Source organism: Watersipora subatra, chromosome 10 (assembly GCF_963576615.1).
Source record: "Watersipora subatra chromosome 10, tzWatSuba1.1, whole genome shotgun sequence".
NCBI classification, from domain to species: Eukaryota; Metazoa; Bryozoa; class Gymnolaemata; order Cheilostomatida; family Watersiporidae; genus Watersipora; species Watersipora subatra.
This window is the reverse complement of record NC_088717.1, coordinates 31413943-31428646: the sequence shown is the minus strand read 5'-3', so window position 1 is coordinate 31428646 and position 14704 is coordinate 31413943. Positions and strand designations below refer to the sequence as shown.

The 14704-nt window shown below is 38.4% G+C and overlaps 1 protein-coding gene across 1 annotated transcript in view; it reads left to right on the top strand.

The window, feature by feature from the left end:
* The window catches only part of LOC137405873 (uncharacterized), an 88406-nt gene that overhangs the window by 30790 nt on the left and 42912 nt on the right, over positions 1 to 14704 (top strand). Inside the window, exons 8-10 of the mRNA XM_068092310.1 lie at positions 1135 to 1202; positions 4277 to 4393; positions 6924 to 7113. Of these exons, the coding sequence (XP_067948411.1) occupies positions 1135 to 1202; positions 4277 to 4393; positions 6924 to 7113 (375 nt within the window). The remainder of the gene's footprint in view (positions 1 to 1134; positions 1203 to 4276; positions 4394 to 6923; positions 7114 to 14704) is intronic.

The window sequence follows — 14704 nt, the reverse complement described above, 5'->3', positions numbered from 1 at the left end:
CGAGTTAACCATGTATTCGAGTTATCCGAGGGCGAGTTATCCATGTTTCACTGTATTTTTAGTTTTCAAAAAAATCACCATCATATTTCAGCTTTAGAATAATAAGAGTAATAAGTAAGAGTAGTAAGTAATAATAGCAGTAATAATAATAATGCATGTAGAAGATTGACACTTTATTGTAACATGAGAGCAGCAAAATGTCCTCCTTACTAGGTGGCACATTTCCATATGTTGTTAGAAGCATAAACAAGAAAGTGAAGTGCAATATATGCCAGAAAGAATTTGCCTACCACCGCAGCATATTATCATTAAGATATCATTCAACTAATTCTCATCCTACCGCTCAGAAATCATCACCGGCAGCCGCAGACAATAACTACTTCTACTGACTACTGGTACTACTGTCCCCTGTGAGCAGCTATTCTCTAAAGCTGGCAATATTGTATGTAGGAAGAGGGCATCTTTTCATTCGGATAATGTGAATAAACTGTGCTGCCTCAACTGTTGGCTGGCTTAATTATAGACTTTCATAGACTGTTTTCATACTCATAATAATTATTACATTGTAACTTATGTACATTGTACATAACATGTACTCCTGTTAACAATAATTGTCTCAAATATAATTAATTTGTATGCAGCTGTATTATTTGGTTTCGAATATGCAGGTTTTTACTAGATTAATTCTAAGATTAATCGAAGATTAACTGGTTCAGACCAGTTATTAATCGCAATTAATTTTTATAATCGTTGTGCAGCGCTAATTATAATACAAACACAATTCTATTACAACAAGCTTCAATATCGCTGTAAATTAATATCATTGTAGGTAGACAAAGAAGGTAATAAAATGCTGGTCACCATGTATAGATTTACAATGTGAATTCGCTAATCTAATTTCTCTAGTATGAATGTCAGTGTTTTTCTCCAGAATCTAATGTCAGTGTTGAGAGCCCCACAAATTTTTTCTGAAATAGGTTTGCCTATTTCTATTATTTCTACTGATATCAACTGGGTCAACCATGATTGTTTTATTATGAATAGTATTTTATAATGACGTCCGTTACTTTTTCCTCGAGTACCGATTAACAAATTTTTCAAGTTTTTTAGATGTTGCTCTTACGGTGTTTTCAGGTGTTTCTGCAGACAGCAAACTTGCAAACGAGATGTATTTCGCAGGCCAATCTCATCACCAAGTTAAGGTAGAGTAGTGCTAGATTCATATCAATAGTACATAATCAATAGTCAGCAATACCCAATGCTCAGTAAATGATATTTGGATTTGCGTTGTTGGTTAGTGTTAAGCCACCTTTTATAATTATACTAAAAGTGACAATTCCTAAAAATATCGTAGTAATAATGCATTGTCAATCAGAGTTTTCCAGCTAGCTTGTTGTTCATAGGCTCTTTATGAACTGTTTTCATCTTTTGCCCTAAACAACTTTTTTTTAAAAATGGTTTGGCATGAATAATATTAGCAAAGACTACTTGCTGTGTTGCTTTAGGACTAGCAGCCTCCTTTGCTCTGAGAACGAAAACATCTAAAAGTGCAATTGCTATTATACAGAATCGCAGTAGTCTACGGGCTGTAACACCATGAGCTGCAGTCTAGGGGCTGTAGCACTATGAGCTGCAGTCTAGGGGCTGTAGCACTATGAGCTGTAGTCTAGGAGCTGTAGCACCATGAGGTGCAGTCTAGGGGCTGTAACACTATGAGCTGCAGTCTAGGGACTGTAGCACCATAAGTTGCAGTCTAGGGGCTGTAGCACTATGAGGTGAAGTCTAGGGGCTGTAGCACCATAAGTTGCAGTCTAGGGGCTGTAGCACCATGAGGTGCAGTCTAGGAGCTGTAGCACCATGAGCTGCAGTCTAGGGGCTGTAGCACCATGAGGTGCAGTCTAGGGGCTGTAGCATCATGAGCTGTAGTCTAGGAGCTGTAGCACCATGAGGTGCAGTCTAGGGGCTGTAGCACCATGAGCTGAAGTCTAGGGGCTGTAGCACCATAAGTTGCAGTCTAGGAGCTGTAGCACCATGAGGTGCAGTCTAGGGGCTGTAGCACCATGAGGTGCAGTCTAGGGGCTGTAGCATCATGAGCTGCAGTCTAGGGGCTGTAGCACTATGAGCTGCAGTCTAGGGGCTGTAGCACTATGAGCTGCAGTCTAGGGACTGTAGCACCATGAGCTGCAGTCTAGGGGCTGTAGCACCATGAGCTGCAGTCTAGGGGCTGTAGCATCATGAGCTGCAGTCTAGGGGCTGTAACACCATGAGCTGCAGTCTAGGGGCTGTAGCATCATGAGCTGCAGTCTAGGGGCTGTAGCATCATGAGCTGCAGTCTAGGAGCTGTAGCACCATGAGCTGCAGTCTAAGGGCTGTAGCACCATGAGCTGCAGTCTAGGGGCTGTAGCACTATGAGCTGCAGTCTAGGGGCTGTAGCACTATGAGCTGCAGTCTAGGGGCTGTAGCATCATGAGCTGCAGTCTAGGGGCTGTAGCATCATGAGGTGCAGTCTAGGGGCTGTAGCATCATGAGCTGCAGTCTAGGGGCTGTAGCACTATGAGCTGCAGTCTAGGGGCTGTAGCACTATGAGCTGCAGTCTAGGGACTGTAGCACCATGAGCTGCAGTCTAGGGGCTGTAGCACCATGAGGTGCAGTCTAGGGGCTGTAGCACTATGAGCTGCAGTCTAGGGGCTGTAGCATCATGAGCTGCAGTCTAGGGGCTGTAGCATCATGAGCTGTAGTCTAGGAGCTGTAGCACCATGAGGTGCAGTCTAGGGGCTGTAGCACCATGAGCTGCAGTCTAGGGGCTGTAGCATCATGAGCTGCAGTCTAGGGGCTGTAGCACTATGAGCTGCAGTCTAGGGGCTGTAGCATCATGAGCTGCAGTCTAGGAGCTGTAGCATCATGAGCTGTAGTCTAGGAGCTGTAGCACCATGAGGTGCAGTCTAGGGGCTGTAGCACCATGAGCTGCAGTCTAGGGGCTGTAGCATCATGAGCTGCAGTCTAGGGGCTGTAGCATCATGAGCTGCAGTCTAGGGGCTGTAGCACCATGAGCTGCAGTCTAGGGGCTGTAGCATCATGAGGTGCAGTCTAGGGGCTGTAGCACCATGAGCTGCAGTCTAAGGGCTGTAGCACCATGAGCTGCAGTCTAGGGGCTGTAGCACTATGAGCTGCAGTCTAGGGGCTGTAGCACTATGAGCTGCAGTCTAGGGGCTGTAGCATCATGAGCTGCAGTCTAGGGGCTGTAGCACCATGAGCTGCAGTCTAAGGGCTGTAACATCATGAGCTGCAGTCTAGGGGCTGTAGCATCATGAGCTGCAGTCTAGGGGCTGTAGCATCATGAGCTGCAGTCTAGGAGCTGTAGCATCATGAGCTGCAGTCTAGGGGCTGTAGCATCATGAGCTGCAGTCTAGGGGCTGTAGCACCATAAGTTGCAGTCTAGGGGCTGTAGCACTATGAGCTGCAGTCTAGGGGCTGTAGCACCATGAGGTGCAGTCTAGGGGCTGTAGCACCATGAGTTGCAGTCTAGGGGCTGTAACACTATGAGCTGCAGTCTGGGGGCTGTAGCACCATAAGTTGCAGTCTAGGGGCTGTAGCACCATGAGCTGCAGTCTAGGGGCTGTAGCACCATAAGTTGCAGTCTAGGGGCTGTAGCACCATGAGCTGCAGTCTAGGGGCTGTAGCCCCATGAGGTGCAGTCTAGGGGCTGTAGCACCATGAGCTGCAGTCTAGGGGCTGTAGCACCATGAGCTGCAGTCTAGGGGCTGTAGCACCATAAGTTGCAGTCTAGGGGCTGTAGCACCATGAGCTGCAGTCTAGGGGCTGTAGCCCCATGAGGTGCAGTCTAGGGGCTGTAGCACCATGAGCTGCAGTCTAGGGGCTGTAGCACCATGAGGTGCAGTCTAGGGGCTGTAGCATCATGAGCTGCAGTCTAGGGGCTGTAGCACCATAAGTTGCAGTCTACGGGCTGTAGCACCATGAGCTGCAGTCTAGGGGCTGTAGCACCATCAACTGCAGTCTAGGGGCTGTAGCATCATGAGGTGCAGTCTAGGGGCTGTAGCATGATGAGCTGCAGTCTAGGAGCTGTAGCACTATGAGTTGCAGTCTAGGGGCTGTAGCATCATGAGCTGCAGTCTAGGAGCTGTAGCACTATGGGCTGCAGTCTAGGGGCTGTAGCACCATGGACCGCAGCAGAGTTGCGGGCTAATATCTCAAGTCTGAAACTCTGTCTTTAGTCCCCATTTCCAAAACTGCCTGGGCTACAAATTTTATAATTTAGGTCATTCTTTGTGATGGGTGCAGCGTGGGTGCTATCAACTATCAGCTTGCAAGGCCTCTTCATATACTCCTTTGGGATGGAGAGAGACAACATCTTGTCCGCCATGACTTCAAACAGGTAGGTTAGCGCACAGTCTCTTTGTTTGCATTGCACCATTTCTTCACTTCAACTACTGTTGCTTTCGCTCTCAACATTTCATCAATTGCTTTCCCTTTTAAGGCATTCACTGATGAATAATTTCTCTTTATATTTGCATTTTACTATATTTAGCGCCAATCACATATCTGCACTGAATGTTTTGAAGTACATTTCTCTTTCGATACTAGTTTTTCACAGTGGTATTATCGCCGAATGCCTGTGTGCATGTTAAGTGTTGATACTGCTTTAAACACAAGTTACATATACACCTAAAATCTCCATCATATTTTTCCCACAGGTTCGCAAAATTTTTGCATATAACTTGTAACTGTCCATTCCATTTGGTTTAAGTGGCAAATATGGTCATTGTGAAACAACATGGAATTTTGATCTAAGGAATGGTTTGAAGACCATGTAAGAAACGTTGGAATTTGTCAGTTGAGAAAAGCAGTGATGACATTAGCCTTGGCGTCGCACTCTAGATGGAATGTATGTGGCTTTTTAATCTATCGTTTTTTAAGTTAAAAATCTGGTGCTCAGCAGATCTTTGACAAATCACTCCATCAGAAGCAGCCAATATCCTAATATCGGTAGCCAATATTCTATTATCGGTAGCCAATATCCTATTATCGGTAGCCAATATCCTATTATCGTTAGCCAATATCCTATTATCGCTAACCAATATCCTATTATCGGTAGCCAATATCCTATTATCGGTAGCCAATATCTTATTATCGTTAACCAATTTCTTATTATCGGTAGCAAAAGCAGCTGCTTTGCCATTTCAACTCTGCCTTTGTTTGATACAAGCCAAAAACTCATGCAATCATGAGGTATACAAAGAGCCTGTCACAAGGTAAATAAAGAGTCAATCTCAACATAATGTGAGTCAAGCAAGTCTACTGTAAGTCGGATGTTTTTGTGGATACCCTAAGACACTTATGTATTCGCCTCATCTAACTTTCGCATTTTCGCGGAGTCATCCTCTCGCGAAGATTTCATGTGGGAAACTAAACTATCATAACGAATGAGCAAAAACGCGGAATTAAATAGCTTTGTTCATTGATAGTCCAAGAAACAAATGGCAGCAAGCGAGCAACTTGCATTATCAATCTCACTCACACCATTCTACCTGCGGTTCACAATTACAAACTACATGTAGTCCCAAATTGAATTTTTTTTTCATATCGGTGAACTGAACCTGAGGAATCTAATTATGTTTGTTCCACTGCATTTATTTTCACATCACTATATTTTCGCACTCATCAGAGCTGCGACATTAAGTTGCAGCGAAATTTTACTCTGCATTTTACTAACGAAACTAAATACTAGCGAAATATAAGTGTCCTAGGATAATATGATTTCAATATGAATATTAATATCATTACAGACAGCATTCAGTGCGGTTTATAGAAAATAATAAAATTAATGTATCAGAGAGCAAATGTTTAAGTTTTATATATAGGTCTCAAGTGTTATAAATGCGTGTTAAATGTTATATATAATTGTTAAGTGTTATATTTTAGTGTTAAGTGTTATAGCACTGATAAAAGTTTTATCTTCTTGAATTGTATTGTTGAACTGGAAGAGCTTGATGGGATTCCCTATCTTGGTATATCTAGAACATTGTTATGCGCTATATAGTGCTAAATATGTAACACTACAGTGTTATGCGCTATATAGTGCTAAATATGTAACACTACAGTGTTATGCGCTATATAGTGCTAAATATGTAACACTACAGTGTTATGCGCTATATAGTGCTAAATATGTAACACTACAGTGTTATGCGCTATATAGTGCTAAATATGTAACACTACTGTGTTATGCGCTATATAGTGCTAAATATGTAACACTACAGTGTTATGCGCTATATAGTGCTAAATATGTAACACTACTGTGTTATGCCCTATATAGTGCTAAATATGTAACACTACAGTGTTATGCGCTATATAGTGCTAAATATGTAACACTACAGTGTTATGCGCTATATAGTGCTAAATATGTAACACTACAGTGTTATGCGCTATATAGTGCTAAATATGTAACACTACAGTGTTATGCGCTATATAGTGCTAAATATGTAACACTACAGTGTTATGCGCTATATAGTGCTAAATATGTAACACTACAGTGTTATGCGCTATATAGTGCTAAATATGTAACACTACAGTGTTATGCGCTATATAGTGATAAATATGTAACACTACAGTGTTATGCGCTATATAGTGCTAAATATGTAACACTACAGTATTATGCGCTATATAGTGCTAAATATGTAACACTACAGTGTTATGCACTATATAGTGATAAATATGTAACACTACAGTGTTATGCGCTATATAGTGCTAAATATGTAACACTACAGTGTTATGCGCTATATAGTCCTAAATATGTAACGCACATCATTTTCCTCGAGGGTTCTTTTTCACCTACATGTAGATAGAAACAAAGTACTTATGCGCTACAGCGCTCTTGTTCATGTAATCTTTGTCTCTTTTGTTTTTAGCTCATCCATATATTTAATAATGCTATGGGGGCTGTTTGCGGTTGATCTGTTTGGAGTTGCCCTATCTAATTGTATTAACCTGGCAGTGGTGCTCAACTACTCCATACAGTGTGAGATGCTACGGTACTACATAAAAGCGATAGGGACAAGGTTGAAAGAGAGATCTGCTAGTCTGAAGACCGCTATGAGGGTATGCAGCTTTTTCATTTAACCTTTTCAGAATCTTTATACATAGCCTCACAAATTATTTATGCAACAGACATATTGTTTACCCGTAATCATAAGCAAGCACTCGATAGCCGCGACCGATCACATTTGATTTGCCGGTAGAATAAGTTGAAGGATTTTTAATACTGGTCAAAGAGGCTTGTCAACTGAACACCATTGATTAGAATAAGCCAATTGCTAAACCGCTAAACCGCTTAGTATGTTAGGTTTGGGACAAATTGACTTGTCATACGATATAAGCATTCAAGAAAACTGCCAGGAGTATGCGTTCTCACTAAACACATGCATTGAGGTCCTACTGTCATGTCTAGTTTGCTTTGGGCATATAAATACGGCAAGTTGCAGCACCTATAATGTGTTGTCAACGAATTGTCGATACACTGACAGTGCATTGTTGATGTCGCTTCACTACAAACCTGTCGGCCTCTACGTCAATAAAACCAATGCATCTGTAATTGGCTGAAATGGCTAACGTTAATAAAATGGTCATAACGATCTCGGTTCAATTTTGGTCATCTCCAACGCTTGGAAGTTGCGTTCTTGACTTTTGAACAACGATGACAACAATACTTGACACAAACTACTATTTACATGTGAACACGGATTTTCTTGCATTTAACCAGAGATGTTTATAAAGCTGTAAAAAATGATTCAATTCAATTCTCATCAAAAAATTAACACTTCGATTCCCAATTCTTTTGCATCATGTCTTGCCACAATTCAATGTTTAATTCTTCAGCTATCCTAACTTCAATGACTCAGTTCAATTCAATTGTCCCAAATAAACAAAATGAATTTTTTATCAATTAATAAAAGCTCGGCTTTTGGCAATATATCAAAATAATAATTAGCAACTGCTAATTTAGCTGCAAGCCTTAGCCTAGCCTTAGCCTAGCCTTAGTCCATTGGCTGTTTGTATAGCAAGTATTAACTTTTAAACTACGGATTTCATTGCTTTTTCAGATGGAATTAAACCATCCTGACAATGGCTGGCGTACACTCAGTATTCTTGTTGTAAAGGCAGAGTTTCTATCACAGACTCTATAAAGCTTTATAGAGTCAGCAAAATATTCTGCACAATAATCGATGCATTTAAAAATGAATAAATGTTTAATAATTATTTAGTTCATTGAAAGTGGCTGCAAAAGAAAAACGCTATCGTTTTGGCAGTTTGACCAAAACACTGACACACATTGTTTAATATAAAATGTAGTAATCAAAGTTATCTTTGGTCCAGTCATGAAGCAGAGATACGTTTAGGTAGCTGTTTACAATATTTTGTTTCATCCATTCTAAACCGAAATTAAAAATAATTGAAACCACGATTTATGCTGTGTTTTGTGAGTAGAGGAAAAACGACGTAATTGATCTTTTTGGCAAAATGATATCGTAATCTCCTAAGTTTTACAGAGGCAAAGTTTTAGATAGATCTGTTAATACTGCAATCTGTGATCGTAGTTTTCGTATAGGTACAAAGAAAAGTCGTTATAAAGGCTTTTTGGCTGAATGAATATTCGCGAGGAGTCATAAAGCTTATAAATAAGCTTATTATCACTGTGCAGACACACCATAAAGCTATACCATATTAGTGCATAGCAGACATACCATAAAGCTATACCATATTAGTGCATAGCAGATATTATACACCAATAAAATGTACAAAGTCATATCGAGGTCTTGCAAAAACGTGTGCAGCTGGCAACATGGGACTGTTTTGACATCTTTGCATTGGCTCCAGTAACAGATTGGGTTACTTATGTAGGATAACAGATTGGGTTACTTATGTAGGATAACAGATTGGGTTACTTATGTAGGATAACAGATTGGGTTACTTATGTTGGATATCACTGTTCATCATGGATTTTCTGTCAACGCTGTAATATTAAAGTGTAAAGGAACCGACCGAGTTCCTCTACTTGCTCCACAAGAACCAAACCACTCGAGTGCAAAGCAAATGAATATATATCTATATCTATATCTATATTTCGCTGTAAATATATGTAAGAGTAGAGTTGAAGAAGCAATAAACATACAATAGTCCTAAACTGCATAATGAGAGACTCGCAAGTGCTCTCTTTTGCTCCTTATATACGCTTTGAGCTCCTTTCTAAGCTGTTGGATGCACTTACGCAACTCGGCTTCTGTAATGCAAGCGATAATGTGGCTGACTTGTTGTTGCGGCAAATGTTGTTATATGTTAAATACAAACCAATTTTCTGTCCAAAGACTCTTCTATTACACGGGCAACGCCGGGTGGCACAGCTAGTTTATGTATAATCCGATCAGATGGGTTAGTTTTAGGATATTGCGAAAACTTTTCAAAGACTTGGTAACATATTTAAATATGTTTATATGTGTTTTGTATCATTATTATACATAAACGACTCTACACAAAAATGGTTAAATTTGTTGATGAGATTTCGGTACAAGGGTTTGGTAACAGCCGTTAACGGATAATTTTCCGGGAGTTGTGTGCGCATATGTATTTATCATAAATCTCCCAAACAATCGCTTCGCTCGTGTTTGGTCGTGGGAATAGAGAATCGATTCAATTCTTTTATGGTAACAGTAAAGACTCAATTCAATTTTTATTTGTAAGGATGCTCCGAGTCAATACAATTCTACAGTAAGTAAAAGATACCATAGACTCGATTCAATTCATTTGGGAGATGAGCCTTAAGGCTTGCTCGAGCGAGCAAGCACTCGAGTGCCCATCTCTGCATGTAACACATATACAAGAGCAACTAGTAAATGTTGGAACTGTTTATAAAACATTGCAGATAATTTTTTGTTAACTAAATACGTTTAAATTATTTTTTTCTATATTTTAGTTTATCTCTTAAATTTCAAAAATCTTTGTACTTAGCTGTTTGCATCATTGGTGTCTAGCATTTTCTAACAATGAATAGCAAAGCAAATAGCTGATCTTTGATTATGTACGTCATCATATAATATACAGTACATCCTTAAGATACGATTACCCTAATATATATATAATATACAGTACACCCTCATGATACGATTACAGTAATACTTCAACTTACGAGTGCTCCAACGTACGAGAAACTTGAGATACGAGCCAGCTTTTAAGCAAGTTTTAGCACTAACATACGAGCCATGTTTGAGATACGAGCACGTAAGTCAGTTGCCAAGTATGCCGGAGGTTTTTTATGAGAACAGCATCACTCTGTATTTTTAACTGCTCAGGTTATACTTTTGTACCGTATTTTTTGTGCGATTTTCAGTGCAGAATTAAAAGTACTCTGCGTTGACCGAAGGTTTGCCGGTAAAATGAAAGATAATGCAAAGCAAAAGCGAATGATAACAGTTGATATTAAACGGAAAATTATTGAAAAATATGCAAAATTTGTATGCGTGATTGAGCTAGCTCAGCAATATGACAGAAATACATCCACAATTATCAAACCGAAGGATTATATTCAGGGCATTTAGTTCGCAAAAGGACTGGCCATAGTTTCTAAACGGCGCAGCGATCTTCCCGACCGCTGATGGAGAGACTGCTCAGGCATTGGATAAACAATTGGCCGGTGACAGCGTAACTGAAACGATGCTATATGGAAAAGGCCGGTGCTATCTAGCAAAACTATAAAAATAGACATTCGGACAAGTTGGCTAGGGGTCGTGCATTAACCTTTTGTGACGACACCTGCGTTCGTCCTAATCGCAACACGTTGAAAGGGCGACAAAAGCAGGCGTCTTTATATAGGATTATCTTACAACGGCCGGCTAGTCGTGAAAGCGAAACAAAGGAAAAATTGCTCACTAGCGAGAAACTTCAAACTACGAACGCCGAAGAACTTTTAATTATGTTAAGTTAAAAATGAAAGTTTGCTTTTAGGTTTGATTCTACGTTTGTCTTTTAAGACATTGATAAAATCCAAATTTATCAAAGTCAACTGTTGTAATGAAGGATAACTTATATCTCCCTCTCTGGCAAGTGCTAGCGTTAGCTGCTATTGTATGTATTTAATTTTACATTTTTATTAATCACATTTCCTTGCATTATTTTTTAATTGTTGCTTTTTGAAAGCATTTGGTAAATTAGGACAATAACCAACATGTTCTTTCTGTTACGATATCTTGTTTTGAGTGTTTCATTTGGATTTTTTAGAGTATGGAAACCAATCAATATATATTTAATGGTTATATATATAAATAAATTGCACCAACATGCGAGTAAATTAACATACGAGCTCAGTCTCGGAACACATTAAGCTCGTAAGTCGAAGTATGACTGTACCCTGAAATAAATAATATACAGTACACCCTCATGATATGATTACCCTAATATATATAATATACAGTACACCCTCATGATATGATTACCCTAATATATATAATATACAGTACACCCTCAGGATACGATTACCCTAATATACAATTTTTTCACTTTACGAAGTAGAACATGATGATTTTTTCACCTCATCATACGAATCTTTTTTCACCATGTGAATTCAACAAGATTTTCGTCCGAGTTCAAATTTGGCAGTCGGTGTGCTTATTACTCAAGTCAAAATAGCAAAGACACCAGAATGCTGTTCGCCGAAAATAGTTTACGATGTCTGAAAGAAACACAATGACCGATTTCTCTCGGTTCAGCAATACTCGTGTGTAAAGTGGGAATACCTTCCTTTTGAAACCTGTTACAAAGTTGGAGTCGCAATCTCTTCAAACCGAAAATCAGACAATTTCTTTTAACCTATTAACAAAAATCCACTTCATTACGAAAACAGCATCGTTCTAACTTTCTTCCCAATTTAGTTTTAAACAGGCTCGCTAAAAGTAATAGTGAAATTGACGACCAAAACATAAACTGTGATTATATTTTAGTGCTAAATAGTTAAAATTCAGTAAAATAGTTGAAAATACATATAGTTTGGTGGCCACAGGGCATTATCGTGTCAACAGGTGGCAGAAGATGGGGTCTATTGTAGCTTGATATATTTAGCTTGTTTCTAACCTATTCATTATTAATCCGGTTTCCTACCGCGATTTTAATTGATAAGCTAAGAGTAATTGGCCATTAAATGGTGAGTAGTACTACATAAATAAATTTTTTTATTAAGCCGTGTGCAGTCGAACCAGCTAATCAGAACCGTAGACCAACATTTATGTCATGTTGTAGTACGGGGGTATTAAATTACCCAGATAACAGTTAGATTTGTAGTCAGTTTCCGGTCTCGCCTAGCTACCGTCAGCATTGGTAGTAATGATCGAAAACTTTAATTTACTAGTTACCCTAAGACAATTATATTTCACTAGTATTTAGTTTCGTGAGTAGCACACAGAGTAAAATTTCGCTGCAACTTAATTTCGCGGCTCTGATGAGTGCGAAAATATAGTGATGTGAAAATAAATGCATTGGAACAAACAGATTAGATTCCTCAGGTCCAGTTCTCCAGTAAGAAACAAATTTCAATTTGGGACTAGTTTGTATTTGTAAACCGCAGGTAGAAATGTGTGGGCGAGATCGATAATTCAATTTGATCGCTTGCTTCCATTTGTTTCATGGACTATCAATGACGTCTAGGTCCTTCTATATGACGACTTTATTGTGGATATCAATTAACAAAGCTATTTAATTTTAAATTTCCGCTCCTTTGTTATGATAGTTTAGTTTCGCTCATGAAATTTTCGCGAGAGGATGAGAGGGTTCTCTCTGTCAACATTTAATGAGGGCCAATTACTAAGCAGCAATACAGCAGTGGGCAATTCAACCATTAATGGTGCCCTCAAATCCCACAAACCATAGCTAGAGTGAAGACGAGGATGAGATTTCTGGGTATTGCTTTCCTGATGGGCACAGAGCTGTTCTCAGGCAGCTCGTCCAATAGACCAGTTGTTCATACAAAAAGAGTTTGCACAAGTCTATGCGGCTGTGTAGACTGTGTGTAAATAATAATAATAATACAGCAGTAATAAAATGACTGATGAAATTGAGGATGGTAATCATATAGACAGTAATGATGAGCTTTAAGATTATAATTATGAATAGAATTATAATCTTTATTATTTCCATTACTTCTTTATAAGTATTATCTATGATAATAATTATTTTATTGAGTACTTTGGAATATGCTCTCTAGAATCTAGATACACATACAAAAACATGATATTAATTAATCATCCAGAAAGTTGGTTGTCATCGAACATACTGCACCAATATTTTTTTAACATGCTACCAGTACAATAAATCTAAAACTAAGCAAGAAATTTCGCAAATAAATGTCAGTTAAATAGAAAAAAATAACATGTACCAACGGAAAGTCCTACAATAACCATAATAGATGCTTTACTCTTGTCACGTGTTGCCCAGCGATATAATTATTTCATTTCAAAGATTAGGTTAACATTAGATTCGTTAGTTAGTCTGCGTCACAACCTGTGTACCCAATGAGGTATACAGTATAGCCGGTCAATCAGTAGTTGTACAGGTCTCATTGTAAAAAGTATGAAGAGGGTTTCTGGCAAATCAGTGGCTAAGGTGATGGCGAAAATTGTCTGTCATATTGAGTACCTGGCAGCAACTACAAAGTAAGGAATCACACCCATTACAGACAATGAGTTCAAAATACAAAATGATCATATAGACATATAAGAGATTACATTTGTGGTGCAATATTTATTCATGATAACCTATAAAAAAGATCTATCAAAACATGTGGCTATAAATTTAAACCTTTAAAATAGGAAGAGGTACAGGACTGATTTGGATGTGTAGGCAATGTACATAGCCATACATGAAAGAAGTAGATGCACACCCTTTAGCTCTAACCCCAACAATACTTTGTTAACTCATATGTCGCATACTTCTGTAAGGTAACAATTGATATGTGAACACTATAACAATCCATTATAACTCAATTATAGATTAAAATACAATGAAATAGGTATTAATATACAATATCGCACAACATAATACAACACATCAATCTTATAACACAATGCAACAGAGTTCGATACAACATAATACAGTTATTATAATATAATACACCAGAATATATTGTAATAATAATGTAGCTGTAACCATAACAATACTTAGTTAACTCATACATCGCATACTTCTATAAGGTAATAGTTTATATGTGAGCGCTATAACAATTCAATATAACTCAATTGATCAAAGTACAACAAAATATGTATTAATAAATAATATCACACAACATAATGCAATGTATCAATCCTATAACACAATTCAACGCAACGCAGTTCAATACAATACAACATAAAACAGTTATTATAATACAATACACCAGAATATAGTGTAATAACACAATAATACAGTACTTAGAAGTTCTGCATGACACAATATAATAACTTAAAACTAACCAAACCATCAGTTAAATAATAATCATACAGTTGCATGAAGGTACTACACTTTGTGTTGATATTGGTTTGATGTCTCAAAGAGAAATACAGCTTCCAATTTTGTAAATAGGGGAGCTAAGTTTTAATAAAGATCAGCAGAGGCATGCTATAATCCAGTTCAGTATTACTGGTTTATTTAAAAAATACACAATCTAGGTATTCTA